This window comes from Macrotis lagotis, chromosome 3 (assembly GCF_037893015.1).
Source record: "Macrotis lagotis isolate mMagLag1 chromosome 3, bilby.v1.9.chrom.fasta, whole genome shotgun sequence".
Lineage (NCBI taxonomy): Eukaryota > Metazoa > Chordata > Mammalia > Peramelemorphia > Peramelidae > Macrotis > Macrotis lagotis.
In genome coordinates, this window is record NC_133660.1 from 144,783,624 (window position 1) to 144,805,115 (window position 21,492).

Below are 21,492 nucleotides of genomic sequence, written 5' to 3' on the forward strand. Positions count from 1 at the left end.
AAAACTCTGAATTTGAAAATAAATTTTGAAAGCAAACAATTTGTTTTCAGCAAAGGGATTAGCTTTTTGCAGATAAGCAATTACATCACCATGCTTATAAAAATAAACAAGTCATTGATTAAGTATAGAAATGTGATATCAGCCTTCAATTTCCCAGAACAAAGAGAATCTCATCACCAGAAAAATATTTGCTTTGAAGGTAGAACTCCTTTGATATTAATCCTGGGAAGTTTTACTAACTGGACCTAGTTAACTAGGTTTAAGTTTCTTCTGGAGGACATTCAGACCTTCCTAGTTGGTACAGAGTTAAACACTACAATTTTTAATGTACAATTGTACTTTTAACTTTTTCCTAATAATGATAATAGCTGACATTTATGTTCTACTTTTAAGGTTTACAAAATACTTTATATACATTGTTTCATCTGAGCCTCACATTATTCCTGTGAGATAGCTTGGTTGGTTCTTGTCCAAGGAAGACCAAAATGATATCCCCATTTGAGACAAGTTAATATGTCCCACTGTGACTGATCAGACCAATAGGAGCTTGAAATATTCCACCACAAGGCAGGCACAAATAGGCCATGTGGATATACATTTCCGTTGAGCTGTTTCAGTTCTATCTTGCTCATAGAGCATAGCACCCTTTCTGATGGGGATATGCCATGTTGGGAAGTCCTGTCCCAGTCTGCCATACAGCACAATCAATTCCAAAATCCTTAAGAGAGACCCTCAGAGTGTCCTTGAATCTTTTTTTCTGACAACCTCCCTCATCTCCATGAGTACTTGCCCTGTGTGAGTTCTCCATAAAATAGTCTTTTTGGCAATCATGTTTTGGTTTTTGAACAACGTGACCAGTTCACTTTAGTTGCACTCTCTGTAGTAACATTTGAATGCTTGGCAGTTTAGCTCAGTGTCTGCTAATTTATCCTGCCAGGTGATCTTCAGACTCTTCCTAAGACAATTTAAATGGAAGCAATTTAGTTTTCCTGGCACGGCACTGGTAGACTGTTCCGGTTTCACAGGTGTACAACAAAGAGGTCAGCACAATGGTTCTATAGAGCCATTGGTAGTCAGTCTAATACTGGCAAGATAAAATCAAGACAACTGGTGATAGCTCTAGTTGCAGAGAATGACCTTGATCTCATCAATGTCTAACTGTGCTCTAAGTATTCCACAATACCTGTTTCAATGCCTCCATGGCTGTGGCAGTAAAATGTTTTCATCCACCCATTCCACCAGGGGAAATCTTCATATGCTTGCAGTAGACAGCTCCCTAACTCACCAATGGGTTTGAGAACCCCTTGGTTATCATCAAATTGGTTTATTTAGCCAGTCTGCCAAAACTGCTTACCAGGTGTGGCAGCTGTGCATGCTGCAGCTTGTTGGAGCCACAGGTATAAGTTAGATGGCTAATATAGACATCAAAGGTGAAAATCAATTCTGAAAAGTCTCAGCAACCCTCATACCAGAGCTACTAGTCTTTCTTGAATATACTTTACACCCTGATATTTATATTCTACTTCAAGATTTACAAAGAACCTTACATACATTGTCTCATTTGAGCCTCACAATATTCCTGTAAGATAGGTACTATAAGTGTTGTATCCCCGTTTTTTCCAATACGTAAAATGGGGGTTAGAGAGATTAAACACCTTGCCCTTGTTCAATTAACTAGGAAGTATCAGAAGCTGAAAAGTCATTCTGACTCCACTCTGAGTATTCAATCTATTACAACCACCCCATTGTGCACTTATGAGAAATTTCTTGAAATAGATTACTTTGAACTGTATTACTTTTGTACTTAGAAAGATCTATCATCTCTCTTAAACTAGCATAAATTATAACTCCAATCCTTCCCCATCATGTGAAATTATTGACTATGTCCTTTTGATCCTCTCTAGAGGATTGTTCCAATATGATAGAGGCCTTCCTTTGATTTTGTTCTTGTTTTATTTTTGCTTTTCAATGTAATGAATACCAATACATAATTTATACTGTTATCTTCTACTTTTATTGTCAGATTAGCCCACCTTCCTTTTCCAGTCGTAAATTTCTTTGTTGATCTTTTATGCCATTTCTCACATATATACATCATTGTTAGCAATAAATGGCTCTATTAAGATCAGCTATGCATCTTTCTATTGCCCTTTGGATCACCTAAAATTCTAGTTTTTCTGAAGTCATGGAGTTTCATGATTTGTGGCCATATAGTATCATTGGAAGAATAATAGTGTTATAAAGATAGGCTTTCAGGGGCAGTGAAGAGCTTGGTATTCTTGATTCTATTCAGGTAGCATGAGGACCTGTGCTTCATAGTTTCCTATATCAAGGCCTAGAAGAAATAAAATGAAGGATGAACCCATATTACACCTCTGTTATTGCCTATTCTTACTAAAAGTGATTTAACCTCCCTGGACCTTAGTTTTGCCATCTATAAAATTAGGAAGTTGGAATAGATATCCTCTACAATCCCTTTCAATTCTATATCTATGATCTGAAAATGGAAATCACTTTGGTCCTTTATTCCTAATTATTTCTATGCTTCAGTCACTGCCCAGCAAAGTCCCAATTAGTGCAAATCCTGTAATGTGGTCGCATTATTCAAATTCACATTGCATGTTTCCAATGGGTTGAAACCAATTACCATATTTTTCCACAATTATGATTACAAATAGTGAGAATTTAAATACATAAGATCTCTTCACAGGAGGCTGAAAGTGGCAGGGGGTGATAGAAAGCAGAAGGGGAAACAGGGAAAAAAGCCATGATGATGTCCAGAGGAGTGTACTTAGATGGGAAATGATGCAATAGCTGCCTTGGGAGTCCTCCTTAAATGGAGATGCTCTCTGATATCTTTAGTTTGCCCCATATAATTTAAAGGAAGGGAAGGGACTCAGGAGCAAGGAGTAACAAGGAAGCAAGAGTTATGGTGATGTTGCAAGATGATGAATTTCTAAAGGTGGTGATTAAGTCCTCTGGTAGGACAATAGAAACAATAACTACTTGTAGAATTTTTTCTGTTTTTTTTTTTACTTTTGTTTTTGTTTTTTAGATTTTTTGCAAGGCAAATGGGGTTAAGTGGCTTGCCCAAGGCCACACAGCTAGGGAATTATTAAGTGTCTGAGCCCGTATTTGAACCCAGATCCAAGGCCAGTGCTTTATCCACTACACCACCTAGCCTCCCCATAGAATTTTTCTGCATAGATTCAGGAAAGAAGTTCGTTCAATTATCATCTGCAAATAAAATGTTTTTAGAAAACCTCCTCATCAATAGATAATTATGGACACCACCAACTTATATAAATGGATAGAAAAGGAAATAGAACCAGCAAGAACCAAATTGACCTTTATGGCTTACTTTATGTCATAAATTAAATCATTTTGAGCATGACATGGAAAAAGTTGGCCCACCTAGCTGTCCACCTGTCATCCAGTTCATTTGTAAGACTAAAATGAAAGCTAAAGTCATAACACTGAATTTCATACATCCATCAAGTTCAAATAATAGAAATATGAACAACAAGATTGCCGATCTTTCTAGTAAACCAGAGTAAAGGTATCATCAATCATTACGGTGAACAGCAATAAGTCAACAGACATTCTATCTAACAGTCTTGGATTTAGGAAAAAAATGAAATTTCAGGTGTCATATATCTTGTTTTGTCAAGTCTATTTTTTTTTCTATTTTTGCTTCAGGCAACCTCCTGGGTGATTTCCTCAAATGAACATTTCCTTTATTTGAAAAACTGCATTTCATAAAGCAAATACTAGCTCCAGATGCTAAGTAACAGCATATTTTGGAACTAAAATTCTCAAAGATGTTGCTATTATCAGCTGCTTTATAAAATACAGTTGAATTATTTATTGAGGATGCCAAATGGATCCAATAGTTCATTGACTTTCTTATTAAAAACAAACAAAAAAGATTCAAAAATATTTTATTTTACCTTTTCCTTTGGCAAGCCCATTCTCTTAAAGCCATATGGCTTCAAATATCACTTAACACTGATACTCACAGATTCATCTCTAGTCCTGGCCTTCTGAAATTGGACCAGCAATCCAATTGCATATAGATTATTTGTGTCTATCCACTGTCAAACTCAACAAGTTAAAAATGGATTTTACTCTTCTCCTGAACCACTCTGACTTCATTATTTCTATTGATCCCATCACAACTCATCTAGCCTCCTACATTCATAACCCTAGAGCTGATTTCAATTCTTTCCTTTCCCTTACCTCTCATATCCCATCATTTTCCAGATTATATAAATTGTGCCTCCATAACATCTTTCATGTTCATACCATCTTTTATCAATGATGAACTCACCCTATATAAACCTTCAATATTCCTTTCTTGTTCTTTACAAAGGTCTCCTGGCCAGTCTTCCTACCTTCCCCCTACCCTTTCTATTTTATGTATCCTGATTTAAAAAAAGGAAAGAAAAAAAATATCCTTTTGAGGATTTTCTGGACAAATGTTTTTCCATCTCCTTCTCAGTTTATAGATGTGGAAACTGAGGTAAACAAAATCAAGTAACTTGGATTTTAACTCAGATCCTCCTGACTCTAGAACTGGCATTCTATCCACTAAGCCATCCAGCTGTTTATTGCCTATCTAGTTATCTTTAAATTCTCCCTGCCATTCAAGGTCCTCCATAGTATAAGACACCCTATGGTTTTAGGCTTACTTCATATTCCTATTTTAATCATACTCTATATACCAACAAAACTAAACTACTTTCTGACCTCCAAAAGTACAGATTACCAAGATGAATGGTTTGCCCCACCTCTTTTGAGATCTATGTCATAGTGAGCTCTGTGATTCCTTTGATGAGGAAATAACACAATAAATTGCATTTTTATTCAGATATTCACAATTGACCATTACACTGCTAGTCAATCTCAGTGAGCATAAGGCATGGCCTCCTTTGATCCGTGATATTTGCTAGGCCAGAAACCCCCCTTTGGGGACTTTCATAAGACATGGACAAAGTAAAAATACCAGGACTGGTTTGCTCCTTTGAATTCATGTATGAAGTTATTTTTTTTCTGAAGTTGTATCTTCATTCCCTATTTTAGGATCTTTGCCTTAGAACTTTATGGATCTCAATGGTTAAGTGGGTAAAAGAGTAGCTGATTTGACCTATAGTTAATTCCACAGATTGTCACAAACAGAATGCATATGGGAGACCTATAACTACAGGGCTTTGCAAGAATATCCTGTCTCTAAAGCAGAGATTATCAACTTTTTTGCATCATAGACCCCCTTGGTAGTCTGGTAAAACCTATGAACTTCTCAGAATAATGTCTTAAATGCATAGGAATACAAAGGAAACATATTAAAATAAAGATGTATTTTTTTCCTATCCAGTTTTACAGAATCCCTGAAATTTACCCACAAACTCATTGAGGGATATAGATCTTAGGTTTATCTGAAAGATAGAGATCTAGTACAATGAGATGAGGCCTGCTACAAAGCTTAGGGATAAGGCAGCTAGGTGATACAGTGAATAGAGCACCAGGCCTGTAATTAGGAGTACCTGAGTTCAAATCCAGTCTCAGATACTTAATAATTACTTAGCTTTGTGACCTTGGGCAAGTCACTTAAATCCCATCACATTGCAAAAAAAAATCTTAGGGATATAACAAATGAGGAAAGTGTTATGATTTATTCTACCTAATGTAATTTATTCTTTTTTGCTTAAAAATCTTTTTATGCTTCTTATAGCATTACAGCTGACTTAATCATTTATTTGAGCTGTAACTATGCTCCAATACAATTTCATACAGCATTTTGGTGGATGAATAAAGGTACCTTCCTAAAGCACTGGGAAGAATCATTTGTGAAACTATTAGTTCTTTAAAAAAAGCAAACAAACAATGAATTATCTTTTTCATCTGTATCATTTTGTGTAGTTTGGGGCATGCCATAAATGTCCTGCTTTTCAAAGATTCCCCTATTAGTTTACCAGTACTGTTGAGTGACATTTTATATTTTCTGAACCAAGGTTCAGAAACTGTAGTGTGAGATGGCAAAGTCTGATTTATAGGCACTTTACCAACTCATGTAGGTCACATACAATCAGCTGAGACTTTAAATCTGATGTAATTATAGACATCACCAACAACATTCACTGAAAAGTCTTCACGCTTTACTTTCATAAATATGGAGGGAAAATTTCCAGACAGCTGCCATAAAAAAATGATATCTATGTTTATATACAGAACACTGGAATCATGAGTCACTATGTTAAATCAATATTTGCTTCATAGTGAGTAGAATTCAAAATAGGCAATTAGTAATTGAACCCGGGTGTCTTATCAGCAAATCATTACTCAAAGGGCTAGTTTTAACTATTTATAAATGTTGTAATAAACAGTATGAGTTGCTGGGATGGTTCATTCTATAAATAAGTGAACCAAATCACAGAATCACAGAATCTCATAATGGGAAGGGTATATTGTAGCCATTTATTGTAACACATATCTGAAAAAGGGATCCTGGCTACAGCATTACTGATAAGTGATCATCCTGCATCCGTCCAAAGATGAACTAGTGATGCCTCCCTAGGGAGTCTGTTGTCCTTTGGAATTATTAATTTTAAATCATCTTAAAACCTTTTATGATAGTGTTGTATCATGGTTTTAGTTCTTTCTTTTGTGATGGTAAAGCATATAGAAGAACAGAAGATACCTATAAATACTATAAAATGTACAGCATTTTTATAATCTACAGATTTTGGAGAAAGAAATTAATGAATACTCAAGAACTGGGAGAGTTGGGGTCATTTGGATGGTTTTGTTTTTAGCATGAACACCAATCCATCTGTCCACAGAAAACCTTAGAGATCATATGATTCAAATCTTTCATTTCATTGTTGAGGAAACTGAAGATCAGATAGACTGTGACTTGCCCACCACCAGTTAGTAGCCAAGTTGGAACTCAAACTCAAATCTCTTTGTAGTCACCTTCTGTAGTAGTCATTTTCCTGTCACCCAGCTGCTGGAGCCTTTCCCCCTTTCTATCTACTCTGTATATATTGATTGTATCTATTTTATTATATGTTATTTTCCTCCTTTGAATGCACACTACCAGAGGGCAAGGATTGATTTAACTTTTTGTCGTACCAACAGTGCTTAGGACAGTATCTGTCTATAGTAATAGTAATAGTAAATTCTTAATAAATTCAAGATGAATAAGTATTCTAAACACTTAGAAATACCTTTTCTTCTAGTGAGTGTGTCATCACAAGGAGTTGATATCATCCAAAAGTAAATGAATTACTCACATTTTGAAAAGAAAAAAAGACAACATTCTACTGCTTTTCCCACTATTGACTCCATGTTCTTTATATTGCATAATTTAAGCATCATGTTTTTAAGAAGTTGCATAGATATTTTTATATCACAATCATTTATTATTTCCACTCTAATCCCCTCAAATTAAATAATATTTGTGGGAAGCATTATGCAATCCTTAAAGTGCCATATAAATGCTAGCAATTATTAGCCCAAATACTACTAAAGTTGCCCTCCATTAGATCCTAAACTCCCTGTGGGGGAAGGAACTGTCTTTTCCATCTTTTTATATCCTCAATTCCTTAGCACAGTGACTAATATAAAGTAGGTGGTTAATAAATATTTGTTGATGATCAATTGATTATACATATAAATTTTAGATTCCTGAGTTAAACTATTAGGATAAGTCTGGAAAACTACAAACTTCAGATTTTTAAAACTTCCTTCTTTCTCCCAAGACAGGATAGTTCAATTCACTTGAACATCTCTGTCACTTAGCATTTCTTTCATTATCTTCTTAACTGAAAAAGGTGGGGGGGGGGAGAAAAAGGAAAAAAATATGAATACATAAAGAGAAGATATACTATTCACATTCACCAACTCCTTCTCTGTTTTTATTATCAATTTGTTAAAGTATATTTTTCAAAGCATTTCCCTTTTTCCAGGGACTGAACCAAATGTTTCTCTCTCTCTCTCTCTCTCTCTCTCTCTCTCTCTCTCTCTCTCTCTCTCTCTCTCTCTCTCTCTCTCCCCATCCTCTCTATCCTTTCTGTTGGGGGTGGGAAGAAGGATCATGACATACTGATCATTTACATTTTCACCATGTCAGATAAATTTAAATTAGAGATTACTACAAATCAAGTTCACCCATTCTGTGGCATTCTGTTTTAGCAGAAAGGAAATTGCTTGGGAATACAACTGAATAAATATTATTTGAATACCTATTCATTTACATGTGCTGAGTAATCTGTTTAGGCAGTGAGAAGAGAAAATCTGCACAGTACCTGTAGTAATTCATTCAAAACCCTAAAAAGAAATGCATTTATGCATTTTTAAAACAAAGGAACATTATTCTTTTCTTGTGCTATTTAGTTAAAATGGAAATTTGCTACAGCTGCTAGACACACCTGCCCTCCTACTTAGAGATGGTGCCAGTAGTTTGAGTTAGAGATACCTCACTAATGGATTCGATTTCTAAAAAAGCCAAAATTGAGCTCCATGCACGTCAATTTTTTTAAAGAATTTTATTTTTTACATAAAAAAATCTTCCTGTCTAAAGTCACAAACATCTCAGAAAAACTCCTAACCGCATTTAAAAGCTAATTGTTACACTATTTATTTGGAAGGTTTGGGGTTTTTTTGTTTTTGGACTGTAAGATTGGTGCTTTCTTGTCTACCAAACAGCATACAAAACTGTAAATTTGTTTGTTTGCTTTTATTTTTAAATAAGATGTATATCCATTTTTAAAAATAGTTCCTTTGTTTATTCTATAATAAATAGAAATATCTTAAAAACTGTAGCAAAATAAATATTCTAAAACCCAGGATATTACAAAGAACATTAACTGAAAAACCAAGATTGCTGTTTTTTGGACTTTCTAAGCTTATCTGTGATATTTAATTTCCTCTCCCGGTAGTATATATATTCTCAAGACAGTTTGGCTTTTATTTCATTACAGGTAGAGGAAACACATTGTTTAAATGAAAGAATGTATTCACTATAGAGAATGGACTTTTATCACCAGGCTAATACCATTAAATATCTATGTTTTGCTTTTCTCCCTAAATGTCTTTTGCCATAATATCTTTTGGATAATTACATTTCAGTTTCTCCTAGCTCCCATGCCTCCCTTTGAGGTTTGTTTTTTGTTTTTTCCACACTGCCAGGACTTTTCTCTCCAGTCCTTTTCTGTCTGAGCTGGTGTACTCTTGGTTATTAACCAGTGGGGGCCACCATATCCCCAGTAATCAGTAAAGTGGTGACTAGATTGATTGGACTGCCTATTCATAACATGCTCTAGATTCATCCAATAGTATAAAGAGCTGTTGATTGACATTTATTCCTGTGTATCCTTCCAATAAATCTCCATTCTCTTCCCAAAGTAAGTCTGTCTTAAAGTTCACAATCTTAAAGCTCACTGAACACTGATTAATTTGTTCAACAGGCTAACAGGATCATATTTCAGTAACACAAATGAGGATTTATATATTGTTGCTGTTGTTTGTCCTTTCTCACAAATCTATGACATCAGAAAGATCTTGATTTGTAAGTGAACTGAATTTAAGTAAGATAGGGCTCTGTGCAAAGTCATCAGCCTCGCTCCTCTGGAGCCCTCTTTGAATCCAGGGGCAAGACACAGATCAGGATGACTGGAAATAGTCCCAGATGCAGTGAGGGACTGTGACCTTTTAAAGCTAAGGTATTTCCTAGGTCTCAGTTTCTCTGAGGCAACACCCATTCAGTGGTTAAAGATCCGGTAAAAAGGATTTAGGTAAGTAAAAAAAAAATCAAGGGAATGCCAAGATTTATGTCACAAGTTGTTTTCTTCAATGAATTCCCAGTTGATATTTTAGCAATATGTCATGATATAGAGTGTTGGGTTTAGAGTCAGAAAAAGCTAGATTTAAATATCATCACTGATAAAGCCATGGACCGGAAACAATTCATTTAGCCTTCTATGCTTCTGGCAACCCCCAGATCTTATCTACTTATCTACTAATTCAAAGATGGGTTGTAGTCTGACTCTGCATCAGTGGAGAGAATCTTCATACTTTGAATTCCCATTTACTGACAGTAGCAAGGATTTTTTACATTTCCTTACATTTTGAAACATTATTTAAGGTCTCTTTGTACAACTGTGTATTAAATAAGCAAATCACTTCATATCCCTAATCCCTCATTTCCAATTAGAATTTTTATTTAAATTGGTTTCATTGAAATATTTCTATTATCCAAACTATAATGCATAGCATGGTGTTGGGAAAAGGGCATGCCCATCTGAATCAATGATCCTATTCCCATTAGAACAAAGCATAGATATGTGAGGTTACATAAAAAAATCCTGCCTCACCTTCAATACCTTAAGTCCTCAATTTTTCTCAAAGCACATCTCAAAGTCTCCAACATGAGACTTTCCTGATTCCCCAGACCTCCATGACTATCACTTTCTTCTCATTCATTTATTCAACAAGAATTCCATCTAGAATTTTATACTGTATATACTCTTTATTTACTTACTTATATATGATATTCTATCCCTTCAGGGGAATGCATAATCTTTGAGGGCAAGCACTGTTCTCTTTTATTATAGTAATCCTTGTTGTTCAGTTTTTTTCCAGTTGTGTCTGACTGTTTGTGACCTTATTTGAGGTTTTTTGTTGACAAAGATATTGAAATAGTTTGCCATTTCCTTCTCCAGCTCATTTTACAGATGAAGAACCTGAAGTTAAGCAGGGTTAAGTGATTTGCCCAAGGTTACTCAGTTAGAACATGTCTAAGGCCAGATATGAACTCAAGTCTTCCAGACTCCAGGTCTAGTTCTCTCACCATAGCCAGCATTTAATAAACGTTTGTTGAATCTAATTGAATTTAAAAAAAAAACAGAAAGAGAGCTTAGATTGATGGAGAGCTACTGAGGAATGGAGTATTGTGCTCCAGAGTTTATGGAGGCAGATATGCTAGAAATGCTTAAGGAAATTGCTGAATAGATCAATGACATGATAACTTCTTGGCTATTCTCCTTGGGGAAATCATTTACTTTTAGAGACAAGATCATTCACAAACATTTTGTTATCTTGAATACTATCCTATTTGCCATGTAGCTCTTGAAAATCTCACTTTTCAAAATCATCTTCGTAAATATGTATTGTTCAAATGTTCACAGTTTCCTTTAAGAGGTTGCTGCCTGTAATTTGTTGATTTTTTTCAAGAAGACAGAAAACAGAAATGAAATTATTTATTCTCCTCTGCAGTAGGCTTCTGTGACATCCAAAGATTTGATTCAGGCTGTTTCCACTCCTCTCCAAAAATCGCATTCAAACTAAAAGGCTTGAAGTATTCCAGGCGATGGCTAAAAGGAAAAGAAAATAGAGTGGGATTTGAAATGGATTTTGAATCTGTGGAAAATATATGTCTTGAAGGAGAATTTATTCTATTTTTTCAGATCTTTTATGTGGCATAAGGAAATCCCAAAGTAGACAGTTGAAAGTATCTTTCATTCCTGTATCTCTTTATAACCAAATATCCGCATGCCCTTTCCAGATATTGGAAAGAGTCATACTTTGTTGCTGTGGTTTTCATTTACAGGTATTTAAGAAGTTATTCTAAAAATTATCTTGCACTATCAAATTTAAAAGTTAGTTCTTCCCTTTTTAGACAGAATAATGGACTGTTACTAAGGTTCTACCATGGACTTATAAAAAAATGCAATTTCTCAGAGTACACCTGCTATACTGGTACATGGAACAAAATCTCTTTTTCTTTTTTTCCATAAGTCCACAAAAAAGAGAAAAAAAGTGATGACAGCTGGTGTAAGACCAGGGAGGAATTAATGAATGAATGAAAAGTATTTATTAAGCACTTAATCTTAAGTGCTTAATAATAATGGATAATTAGAGAAAACAAATAAAAGAAAGTTCAGCTAAAGGACTGATGAAAAGGCCCAGAAATCCTAAGGCATTTACTAGTACAACTTAAGGACCAAGGATCTGGAGAGTATAGAGTCAGGGAAAATGGCAAAGCCCAAAGGACCTTAAAATGCAATGGAAGAAAAAGATGATAAGGTCTGACAGTCCTGACTAGAAGGAACAGTATGCTAACTTCCATCTTATCAAACTGATATGTTCAGTCAAATGACTCAGAAAAGGTCTGGTTAACTCATGGTCATCAAAGGAAGTAAAAGGAATACAAAAGTACAAGAGTACCCTTAGTAGTGGTAGTCCATACACATGAAATCTAGATATCTGGAGCTAAGGGGGAGAGGAGTAAAAAAGAATATAAGTCCTAGCTATAAACTGGATAAAGAAATACCAACTCAATGTCTGAACCAATTATTTCTAACTCCCTGACCCTCCCTACCTGATTACATAGAGTTGCACTGGCCTGTACACCTGTCATGCTTAAACAAAATATATAGAGGAAGGATAGAATAGCAAAGTAGTTACATAAAGGAAAAAAATTAAAGAACTGAGTGGGAAAAATAGAGAATGGTTAAAGAGAAGAATAGAATAGTAAAAGAGAAAGAAAGGAAGTAGGGAATATAGAATTTAAAAACCTACTCAGGATAGGAAGAAGAGAAAAGAAGAAAGGACTTAAAGACAAATTGGCGAAAAGGGAGGGCACAGAGATTGCAGGACTGAATGAAAACATTGCAGTGTATTTTGGAACAAAGCAATATGTGCCCAAATAGTGACTTCTTGCCAATAGCTCCTTTCTTCACCACTGGGACTCTAGTTAAGCTCCTGAAAAGGTCTGAAAAAACTGAGCTATTAACTTTGTTGTAAAAATTGTTTCCCGATTTACTACATTTCTTTCTATCTTGGTTACAGTGGGTTTTGTCTTTGCAAAAGCTTTTTAATTTAATGTAATCAAAATTGTCTAGTTTGTTTTCAATGTTCTCTATCTCTTCCTTGGTCATAAACTGCTTCCTTTTCCATAGATCTGATGGGTAAACTAATTCCTTGATCTCCTAGTTTGCTTATAATATTTTTTACATCTAAATCCTGTGTCCATTTTGATTTTATCTTGGTATAGGGTGCAAGGTGCTGGTTTAATCCAAGTTTCTTCCATATTAACTTCCAATTTTCCCAACAGTTTTTACTGAGGAGAGAGTTTTTATCCCAGAAGCTGGACTCTTTGGGTTTATCAAACAACAGGTTACTATAATCATTTCCTGCTATTACACCTAGTCTAGTCCACTGATCCACCATTCTATTTCTTAGCCAATACCAGACAGTTTTGATGACTGATGCTTTATAATATAATTTTAGATCTAGAGCTGTCACCTTCTTTTGCACTTTTTTTTCATTAAATCCCTGGAAATTCTCAGCTTTTTAGTTCTCCATATTGAATTTACTTACACTTTTTTCTAATTTGTTAACTTATTTTTTTGGAATTTTGATTGGTAGGGTACTAAACAAATAGTTTAATTTTGGTAGAATTGTCATTTTTATTAATTTTCTCAGCCTATCCATGTGCAATTGATATTTGCCCAGTTATTTAAATCTGATTTTATTTGTGTGAGAAGTGTTTTGTAATTGTTTGCAAAAAGGTTCTGAGTCTTCCTTGGCAGATATATATATATATATATATATAAATCTGAAGTTACTTTGGGTTTTTTTTTAGGTTTTTTTTTTTTGCAAGGCAAATGGGGTTAAGTGGCTTGCCCAAGGCCACACAGCTAGGTAATTATTAAGTGTCTGAGACTGGATTTGAACCCAGGTACTCCTGACTCCAAGGCCGGTGCTTTATTCACTACGCCACCTAGCCACCCTACTACACCACCTAGCTGCCCCACTACACCACCTAACCACCCTGAAGTTACTTTGAATGGGATTTCTCTTTCTATCTCTTTCTGCTGCATCTTGCTAGTTACATAGAAATGTTGAGAATTTATGAGGGTTTATTTCATATCCTGTAACTTTGCTAAAGTTGCTAATTATTTCTAGTAGTCTTCTAGATGATTTTGGGGGATTCTCTAGGTATATCATCATGTCATCTGTAAAGAGTGAGAGTTTTACCTTTTCCTTTCCAATTTTAATTCCTTCATTTTCTTTTTTCTTCTCTTATTGATGAAGGTAACATTTCTAATACAATATTGAATAGTAGTGGTGATATGGGCAACCTTGTTTCACCCCTGATCTTATTGGGAAGACCTCTAGCCTATCCCCATTGCATATGCTTGTTGATGGTTTCAGATAGATATTGCTTATTATTCTAAGGAACAATCCCTTTATTCCTATGCTCTTTAGTGTTTGACTGTTAACTTTAGAGTTTGTGTTAGCATTGTGTATCAATCAAGGAACCAGGGAGTACATAGGACTGAATTACAAACTTAAAACAATTTTCTTTCCTTTACTCTAAGAGTAGGCACTCAGTGTAAGTGGGCACTGTCCTCCCAAGGTCAACAGAATATACCAGATGCAATTCATTATATAGTTCTACTTACAAATCAGGTTCCTGTCCATTTTTAATCTCATCTTGAGGTATGGGATAAAGTGCTTCATAAGTTCTTCCAGTTTTTGATCCATGAATCGCAAATAAATTAAATTTCTCTACATCAGGAGGAAAATAACTCCAAGGAAGATGAGCTTTACCTTCCCATGTATTCTCATGTCTGGATACCTCAAATGATAAAGAAAGCTCTTGCTAGAACAACAGTAAAATGAAAGATGTATATAAGATAACACGGCAAATTTGCACCAATGCAGAAAGCACCTAGATATTTGAAAAGGCTGTGCACCTAATTACTTACTTTCCATGATTTTCTTCTCCCAGATAGTAAAATCACCAAATGTTGTCCATGGCTGCCAGAATGAAAATATCTTGTAAGTGCTTTAAAGAAAGAAACTATACCGGTCAGATCTATGGAAAGGGAAGCAGTTTAAGACCAAGGAAGAGATGGAAAACATCATTAAAAACAAACTAGATAATTTTGATTACATTAAATTGAAAAGCTTTTGCACAGACAAAACCACTATAACCAAGATCAAAAGAAATGTAGTAAATTGGGAAACAATTTACTAGTATTTCTGACAGGATTCATTTCTAAAATATACAGAGAACTAAGTCAAATTTTCAAAAAAACAAGCCATTCCCCAATTGACAAATGGTCAAAGGATATGCAAAGACAATTTACAGCTGAGGAAATCAAAGTGATCCATGGTTACATGAAAAATTGCTCTAAATCATTACTTTTTAGAGAAATGCAAATTAAAGCATCTCTGAGGTACTACCTCACACCTTTCAGACTGGCCGATAAGACCAGAAAGGACAATGATCAATGTTGGAAAGGATGTGGGAAATCTGGGACACTAATCCATTGTTGGTGGAGCTATGAGCTCATCCAATCTTTCTGGAGAGCATTTTGGAATTATGCCAAAAGGGCAATAAAAATGTGCATGCCCTTTGATTCAGCAATACCACTTACTGAGTCTATACCCCAAAGAGATTATGAAAAAGGGTAAAAACATCACTTGTACAAAAATATTTATAGCAGCCCTGTTTGTGGTAGCAAAGAATTGGAAATTAAGTGAATGTCATTCAATGGGAGGATGGCTTAACAAACCGTGGGTTATGTATGTAATGGAACACTATTGTTCTATTAGAAACCAGGAGGGTTGGGAATTCAGGGGAGCCTAGAAGGATTTGCATGAACTGATGCTGAGCAAGATGAGCAGAGCCAGAAGAATATTGTACATAGCAACATAGGGGTGCTGGTTAATCTTAATGGACTTGCTCATTCCATCAGTGTAACAATCAGGTACAATTTTGGGCTATCTGTGTTGAAGAACATCTGTATCCAGAGAAAGAATTGTGGAGTTTGAACAAAGATCAAAGACTATTACCTTTAATTTAAAAAAAAACATTATCTTATGAAATTTCACTCTCTCTTATACTTTATTTTCTTCCTTAAGGACAAATCATGTCCCTCTCTCTTATCACATTCAACTTAGATCAGTGTATACCATGGAAACAATGTAAGACTAACAGACTGACTTCTGTGGGGGGGTGGGGAGAGAAACAAGATTAGAGGGAAAATTGTAAAATTCAAAATAAATAAAATCTTTTTTTATTAAAAAAAGAAAGAAATGAAAATTATTTCCCTTACTACTCTTTTTTATAAACATACATATAAAAATATATAAAACATATGTAAAAGTGTCTGTCATTAAGTTTTCTAATAACAAACAAAAACAAATGAAAATATTTAGCCAATGAAAGTAGAGAAGTGACTCCTAAAAAATGACATATTTGAATTCTCCTACTTCAGAGCATGAAGTTCATTAATTTTTTCTCATTAAATTTTATATCTTTTGTTTTTAAATTATCTACATTACTATAAATTATCTACATCTTTTGTTTTTAAATTATCTACATACTATAAATTATCTACATCTACTATATCTGCAATATATCTCTCTCCTCTTCTTCCAAGAAAACCATCTTTTATAGTAGAGAATAAAAAAGGAGGGAGGAGGTTATTTTACTTTGCATCAGTTCAGCATAACTTATCATTGAAAAAAATCTGCCTATATTTGTAGTCCCTCACATCTTCAAAGAAGTATCCTTTTATATCTCTTCTTTGGCCATCATTTCAGAGATTCAATTCCAATTGTTTTATTGTTCTTTATATTAATATTGTAACCATAGTATAGACTGTTTTCTTTGGTTGCTTACTTTATTTTGCATCAGTTTATATATCTTCCCATGTTCCTCCATATGCATTATATTCAATATATCTTATGGCATAACATTATTCCATTAAATTTCTATGCCACAACTTATTTAGTTATTACCCAATAAATGAAAATCTACTTTGCTTCTAGTTCTTTGCTGCTACAAAAAGTGCTGTTATAAATATTCTGATATATATAGGCCCTTTCTTTTTATAATTAACTTCCTTGGGATACATGACTGAAAAATTAAATCTCTGAGTCAAGGGATACAGATATCTAAGTCACTTTCTTCAAAAAGACTTCAAATTGCTTTCTAAAGAGATTAGACCAATTCATAGCTCCACTAACAATGCAGACCCATTTATGACAAATGTAATCCTATACAAAAAAGTCACATGCTGTGCCAATATTGCATTTCATGTACTTTGAAAAAATATAACTCAGAACTGGAAGTAAAGGGTGAAAACTACAAAAGGGAAAATTTAGGTTTGACATAAGGAAAAACTTCCTTAATAATTATTGCTATCTAGAAGTAGCATGAACTACTTTAGGGGATAGTGGGTTTTCCCTTCATTCTAGATTTTAAAAAAAGACCAGATGAATGAAATCCAACAAAAAAAATTTATGTAAATATTATGTACACAAGCCATGTTAGGCACTATGAATAAAAAGACAAAAGGAAAAAACTACCCCCCCCAAATTGCTTACTGACCACTTGAGGGTTATGTTGTAGAGATTTTTTCATATAGGGGTTGAACTAGATGGCTACTAAGGCCTCTTAGAATTCTATCATTACATAATCAAAATTATGAAATCTAGTTAAATAACTTAAACTGGCACAAAATGAAAGTATTATTTCATCTGGAGAGATTCTCAAAACTTACCCCCAAACTAGAATGCCATAGGAAAGTGATACTCATTTACATATCACAGGGTCTATGAAATTGACTGAAGATCATTTTCTTTTTTTCTTTTCTTTTTTTTTTGCAAGGCAATGGGGTTAAGTGGCTTGCCCAAGGCCACACAGCTAGGTAATTATTAAGTGTCTGGGTCAAGATTGGAACTCAGGTACTCCTGACTCCAGGGCTGGTGCTCTATCCACTGTGCCATCTAGCTGCCAAAGATCATTTTCTTAAGAAAGTTATTTTTCACTTCCTTAAGAAACATCCTGGCATAACTATGTGATCTTGGATAAGTCCAGGGTATCAGCCAAGATGTTGAAGTATGAAGAAGCAGTATAGCCTAATTTTCTAGACATCTACTCAAGCACAGGATCACAAATTTGACCTCCAGGCAAGTGACAAGCAAAGATTGTAGAAAAATGGAGATTCAGAGTAAAAGAAGATCACAACACTGTTACTCTGAACCTCAGAAGGAATCTCAGGGTCACAGAAGAGGGTGTTGTTGCTCTGACACCAGCAATAGGACACCAGATGAGAGAGGCCAGGATCGGACAGTGTCTCCACAGCATCACCAGAAGTACCCAGAGCACCATGATGTGTAAAAAGAACTAGGGGAAGAAAAGCTAGGTGGTGTAATCAATAGAGCCTTGTCCCTGGAGTCAGGAGGAACTAAGTTCAAATATGGCTTCAGATACTTATTAGTTGTATGACCCTAGGCAAATCACTTAACTCTATTACCTCCAAAAAAAAAAGAAATGAAGGGGAAGGGAAGGGAAGGGAAGGGAAGGGAAGGGAAGGGAAGGGAAGGGAAGGGAAGGGAAGGGAAGGGAAGGGAAGGGAAGGGAAGGGAAGGGAAGGGAAGGGAAGGGAAGGGAAGGGAAGGGAAGGGAAGGGAAGGGAAGGGAAGGGAAGGGAAGGGAAGGGAAGGGAAGGGAAGGGTGGGGAGGGAGGAGAGGAAGGAAGGAAGGAAGGAAGGAAGGAAGGAAGGAAGGAAGGAAGGAAAAAGGGAAAGAAAGACAGACAGACAGAAAGGAAAAGAACTAGGGGAAAGGCTCCCACATATTGGCAGATCCTCTATGGAGGCTTTATAGAAGAACATAAAGAATTGCATAGCATAGTGGTTGTGAGCTGCACTGATATCAAAAAAGACTATATATTAATCAATTACTTAAAAATATTTATTAAGCACCTATGACAATGAAATAATGCATAATGGAAAATATAAGATATATTACATTCTACTGGGTAAATAGTATATCTACATGTAATTGTATGAAACATGTATGTATGTGTGGTAAATATAGAGTAATTTGGATAGGGGAACTAACAACTGGACCAATGCAGGAAGTCATTAAGCAGAGTTTTTGAAGGAAATAAGGGTTTGTAAGAGGCAGAGGTAAGGAGTAAGTGAATTTTAGCCATGGGGATCCAATGGCTATGCAATAACAGAGACAGGAGATGGAATGTTGCATGTGACAAGACAAGAAGGTTAGTCTAATTGCAATATGTTGTATGAAATGGAATAATGTACAATAAATCTGAACAGTTAGGTTCACAGAAGACCATTTGAATACAGTCAAGGATCTTAATGATCTAGTCCAAGTCATATCTAGAAGGAATCCCCATTCTAATATATCTAAGGAGTACTCATTCAACTTGTACTAGACAGTCTCCAGGTAGACATAACCTATCACTTCTCTAGGAACTCATTCCCTTTGTGAACAGTTCTATTTATTAGGAAATCTTCCCTGAGAGTTGGATTAGCATCTTTGTGACCTCTAACCATTGGTCCTCTACCCTTTAAAGCCAAACAAAAGTTTCATACCTCTTCCAGAATAAGCTTTGGCAGAGATCCAACTACAGTCTTATGTTTACATAGAATCAGAATAAGGAAGTAATCTCACACTCCCCCGACCCACCCCCCACCAATATGTGGAAAAAAAAGCCAGGGTTGCAAAAGAGAAGAGGGAAAATTCAGAGCTAAGTGTACCCAAGGCAAGTAGTCTTCATTTTTAACTATTGCCAAAACACCTTTCCTTTGCTGCTCCCACTGCAATAGCTTTCAGAATTTGGGATTAAAAGCAGTCAGCAGTCTATTAAACTGCCAAGATTCTAACCTTTGCACAGCTTGGAACTATTGAGACCAAGGATGATCTTTTGAGGGAAGATTTGAGAAATTGTCCCTGACTGTCCAACCTTATACTATCTTCGTAATTGCTAAAATTCCAATCTACTTTGAAGATTTTACTAAAGATATACTTAGCTTTATGATAATCTATTCACAACAAATCTTGAACCTGAGACCCTTCAGAGCTCATTGATCCCTTTTAAGTTTTCTCTTTTGGGGTTATATATCCCCATTTCTCTCCATCAATCTTCAAAGAACATAGATCCAACTCCCTTCACCAACTTTATTGGCCTCTTTTGGACATCCTCTGGTTTATCAGCATCCTTCTTAAAGTATGGGGTAATGAAAAAATCAATGAATCAATGAAAGATAAAGTATTTATTAAGAGCTAACTTACTGTATGAAAAGCACACTGTTGTGAGTGCTGGACAGAAAAAGAAGACAATCCCTGTTATCTAGGACCTCACATTCTCTTAGGCTGCGACACCACTTAAGGAAGAGTTCAGCAGCAAATTAGATTGGAAGGTTCCATGATTTTAGGATTAAGCTAAAAGCAGATGGTGATGTCACTTCATTAATGTTACTTCCATAAATACATTCTGTACTCCTTGCACTTTAGTGGTAAGAACTTTCTTTTCTGACTCTTTAGTAGTTGTGTCAGTCCCTGCAGAAGCAATTCTCAAATCACAACTCCACAAAGGTTGGGTCTCTGGGTGACAGTTTTATAGGCTGAACACAATATTCTATGTGTAGTCTATTCAGGATAGAATACAAAGGGAATATTATTTGCTAAAACTTCAAATTAGCATTCATTTAATGTAGATCTAGATTACATGAATTTTTCAGGTCACCTTTATCACACTGCTGACTCCTGCTGATGAAACAATTCACCTAAAACCCTCAGTTGATTTTGAGGCAAATTGTTGTCCTCCATTTTGTACTTCCCAAGTTAGTGTGTTGTTTTGTTTCTTTTTTTTTGCTCCAAGTGTAAGATTCTTTATTTCTACTTAATTTTATTTTATTATATTGCTATTCAAGCCTACTGAGAAAATTTTGGAGCCTGTCATCAGTGTGTTAGTGATAACTCCCATCTTTGTATCATTGCAGATTTGAAGAACATTTATGCTTTTGTCCATTGATAAAACATGTTAAATAGCACAAGGTCAAACACAGATATCTGGGGGATTTCACTAGAGACCCGGCACATTGACAGTGACTATTAGCTATTTTATGGTACTGCTATTCATTTAGTTCTAAACCCATCTCACTGTATTATTGTATAGAACACCTCTTCATCTTCACCATAAGAATAACAAGAGATATTTTATGAAATGCTTTGTAAACTATTCCTACAGCTTTCCTCTCATCTCATTAGTAATATTGTCAAAAAAAGGAAAGAAAAGAAATACTGTTTATCTGTCATAAACTAGTCTTTATGAAACCATGCTGCCTTTTTGTAGTCAGTGTTTTCCTTTTTACATCTTCAGTACAGATCTTTTTATGATACTTTCTAAAATTTTACCAGGAATTAAAGTCAAGTTCCCTGGTTGACATATTTGCAGATTACATTCTCTTTCCTTTTTCAAAAGTTCAGACATTTACCTGCATCTAATCTTGTTGTGCCTCTTCAAATTTCCATGATCTTTCCATTAAATGTTACCAACAGTGTTTTACTAATTATATCCACCAGTTCCTTTTACTACTTGAAGATGTTATCCTGGCCAAGTGATTTAAATGCATCAAAAGTCTTTAAGTATTCTTGTA

At 35.1% G+C, this 21,492-nt stretch overlaps 1 protein-coding gene across 2 annotated transcripts in view; it reads right to left on the reverse strand.

Moving 5' to 3' along the window:
* Nucleotides 1–1,344: 1,344 nt before the first annotated feature.
* Nucleotides 1,345–21,492, reverse strand: part of LOC141517870 (UPF0462 protein C4orf33-like) — a 34,928-nt gene continuing 14,780 nt past the window's right edge. The window contains exons 3-5 of one of the 2 annotated variants that reach the window (XM_074229298.1): nucleotides 14,775–14,826; nucleotides 14,469–14,668; nucleotides 1,345–11,372 (exon numbers count right to left, since the gene is read on the reverse strand). In XM_074229298.1, coding sequence (XP_074085399.1) covers nucleotides 11,255–11,372; nucleotides 14,469–14,668; nucleotides 14,775–14,826 — 370 coding nt within the window. In that variant the 3' untranslated portion in view covers nucleotides 1,345–11,254. The remainder of the gene's footprint in view (nucleotides 11,373–14,468; nucleotides 14,669–14,774; nucleotides 14,827–21,492) is intronic. The other variant, XM_074229297.1, reaches the window with a different exon arrangement.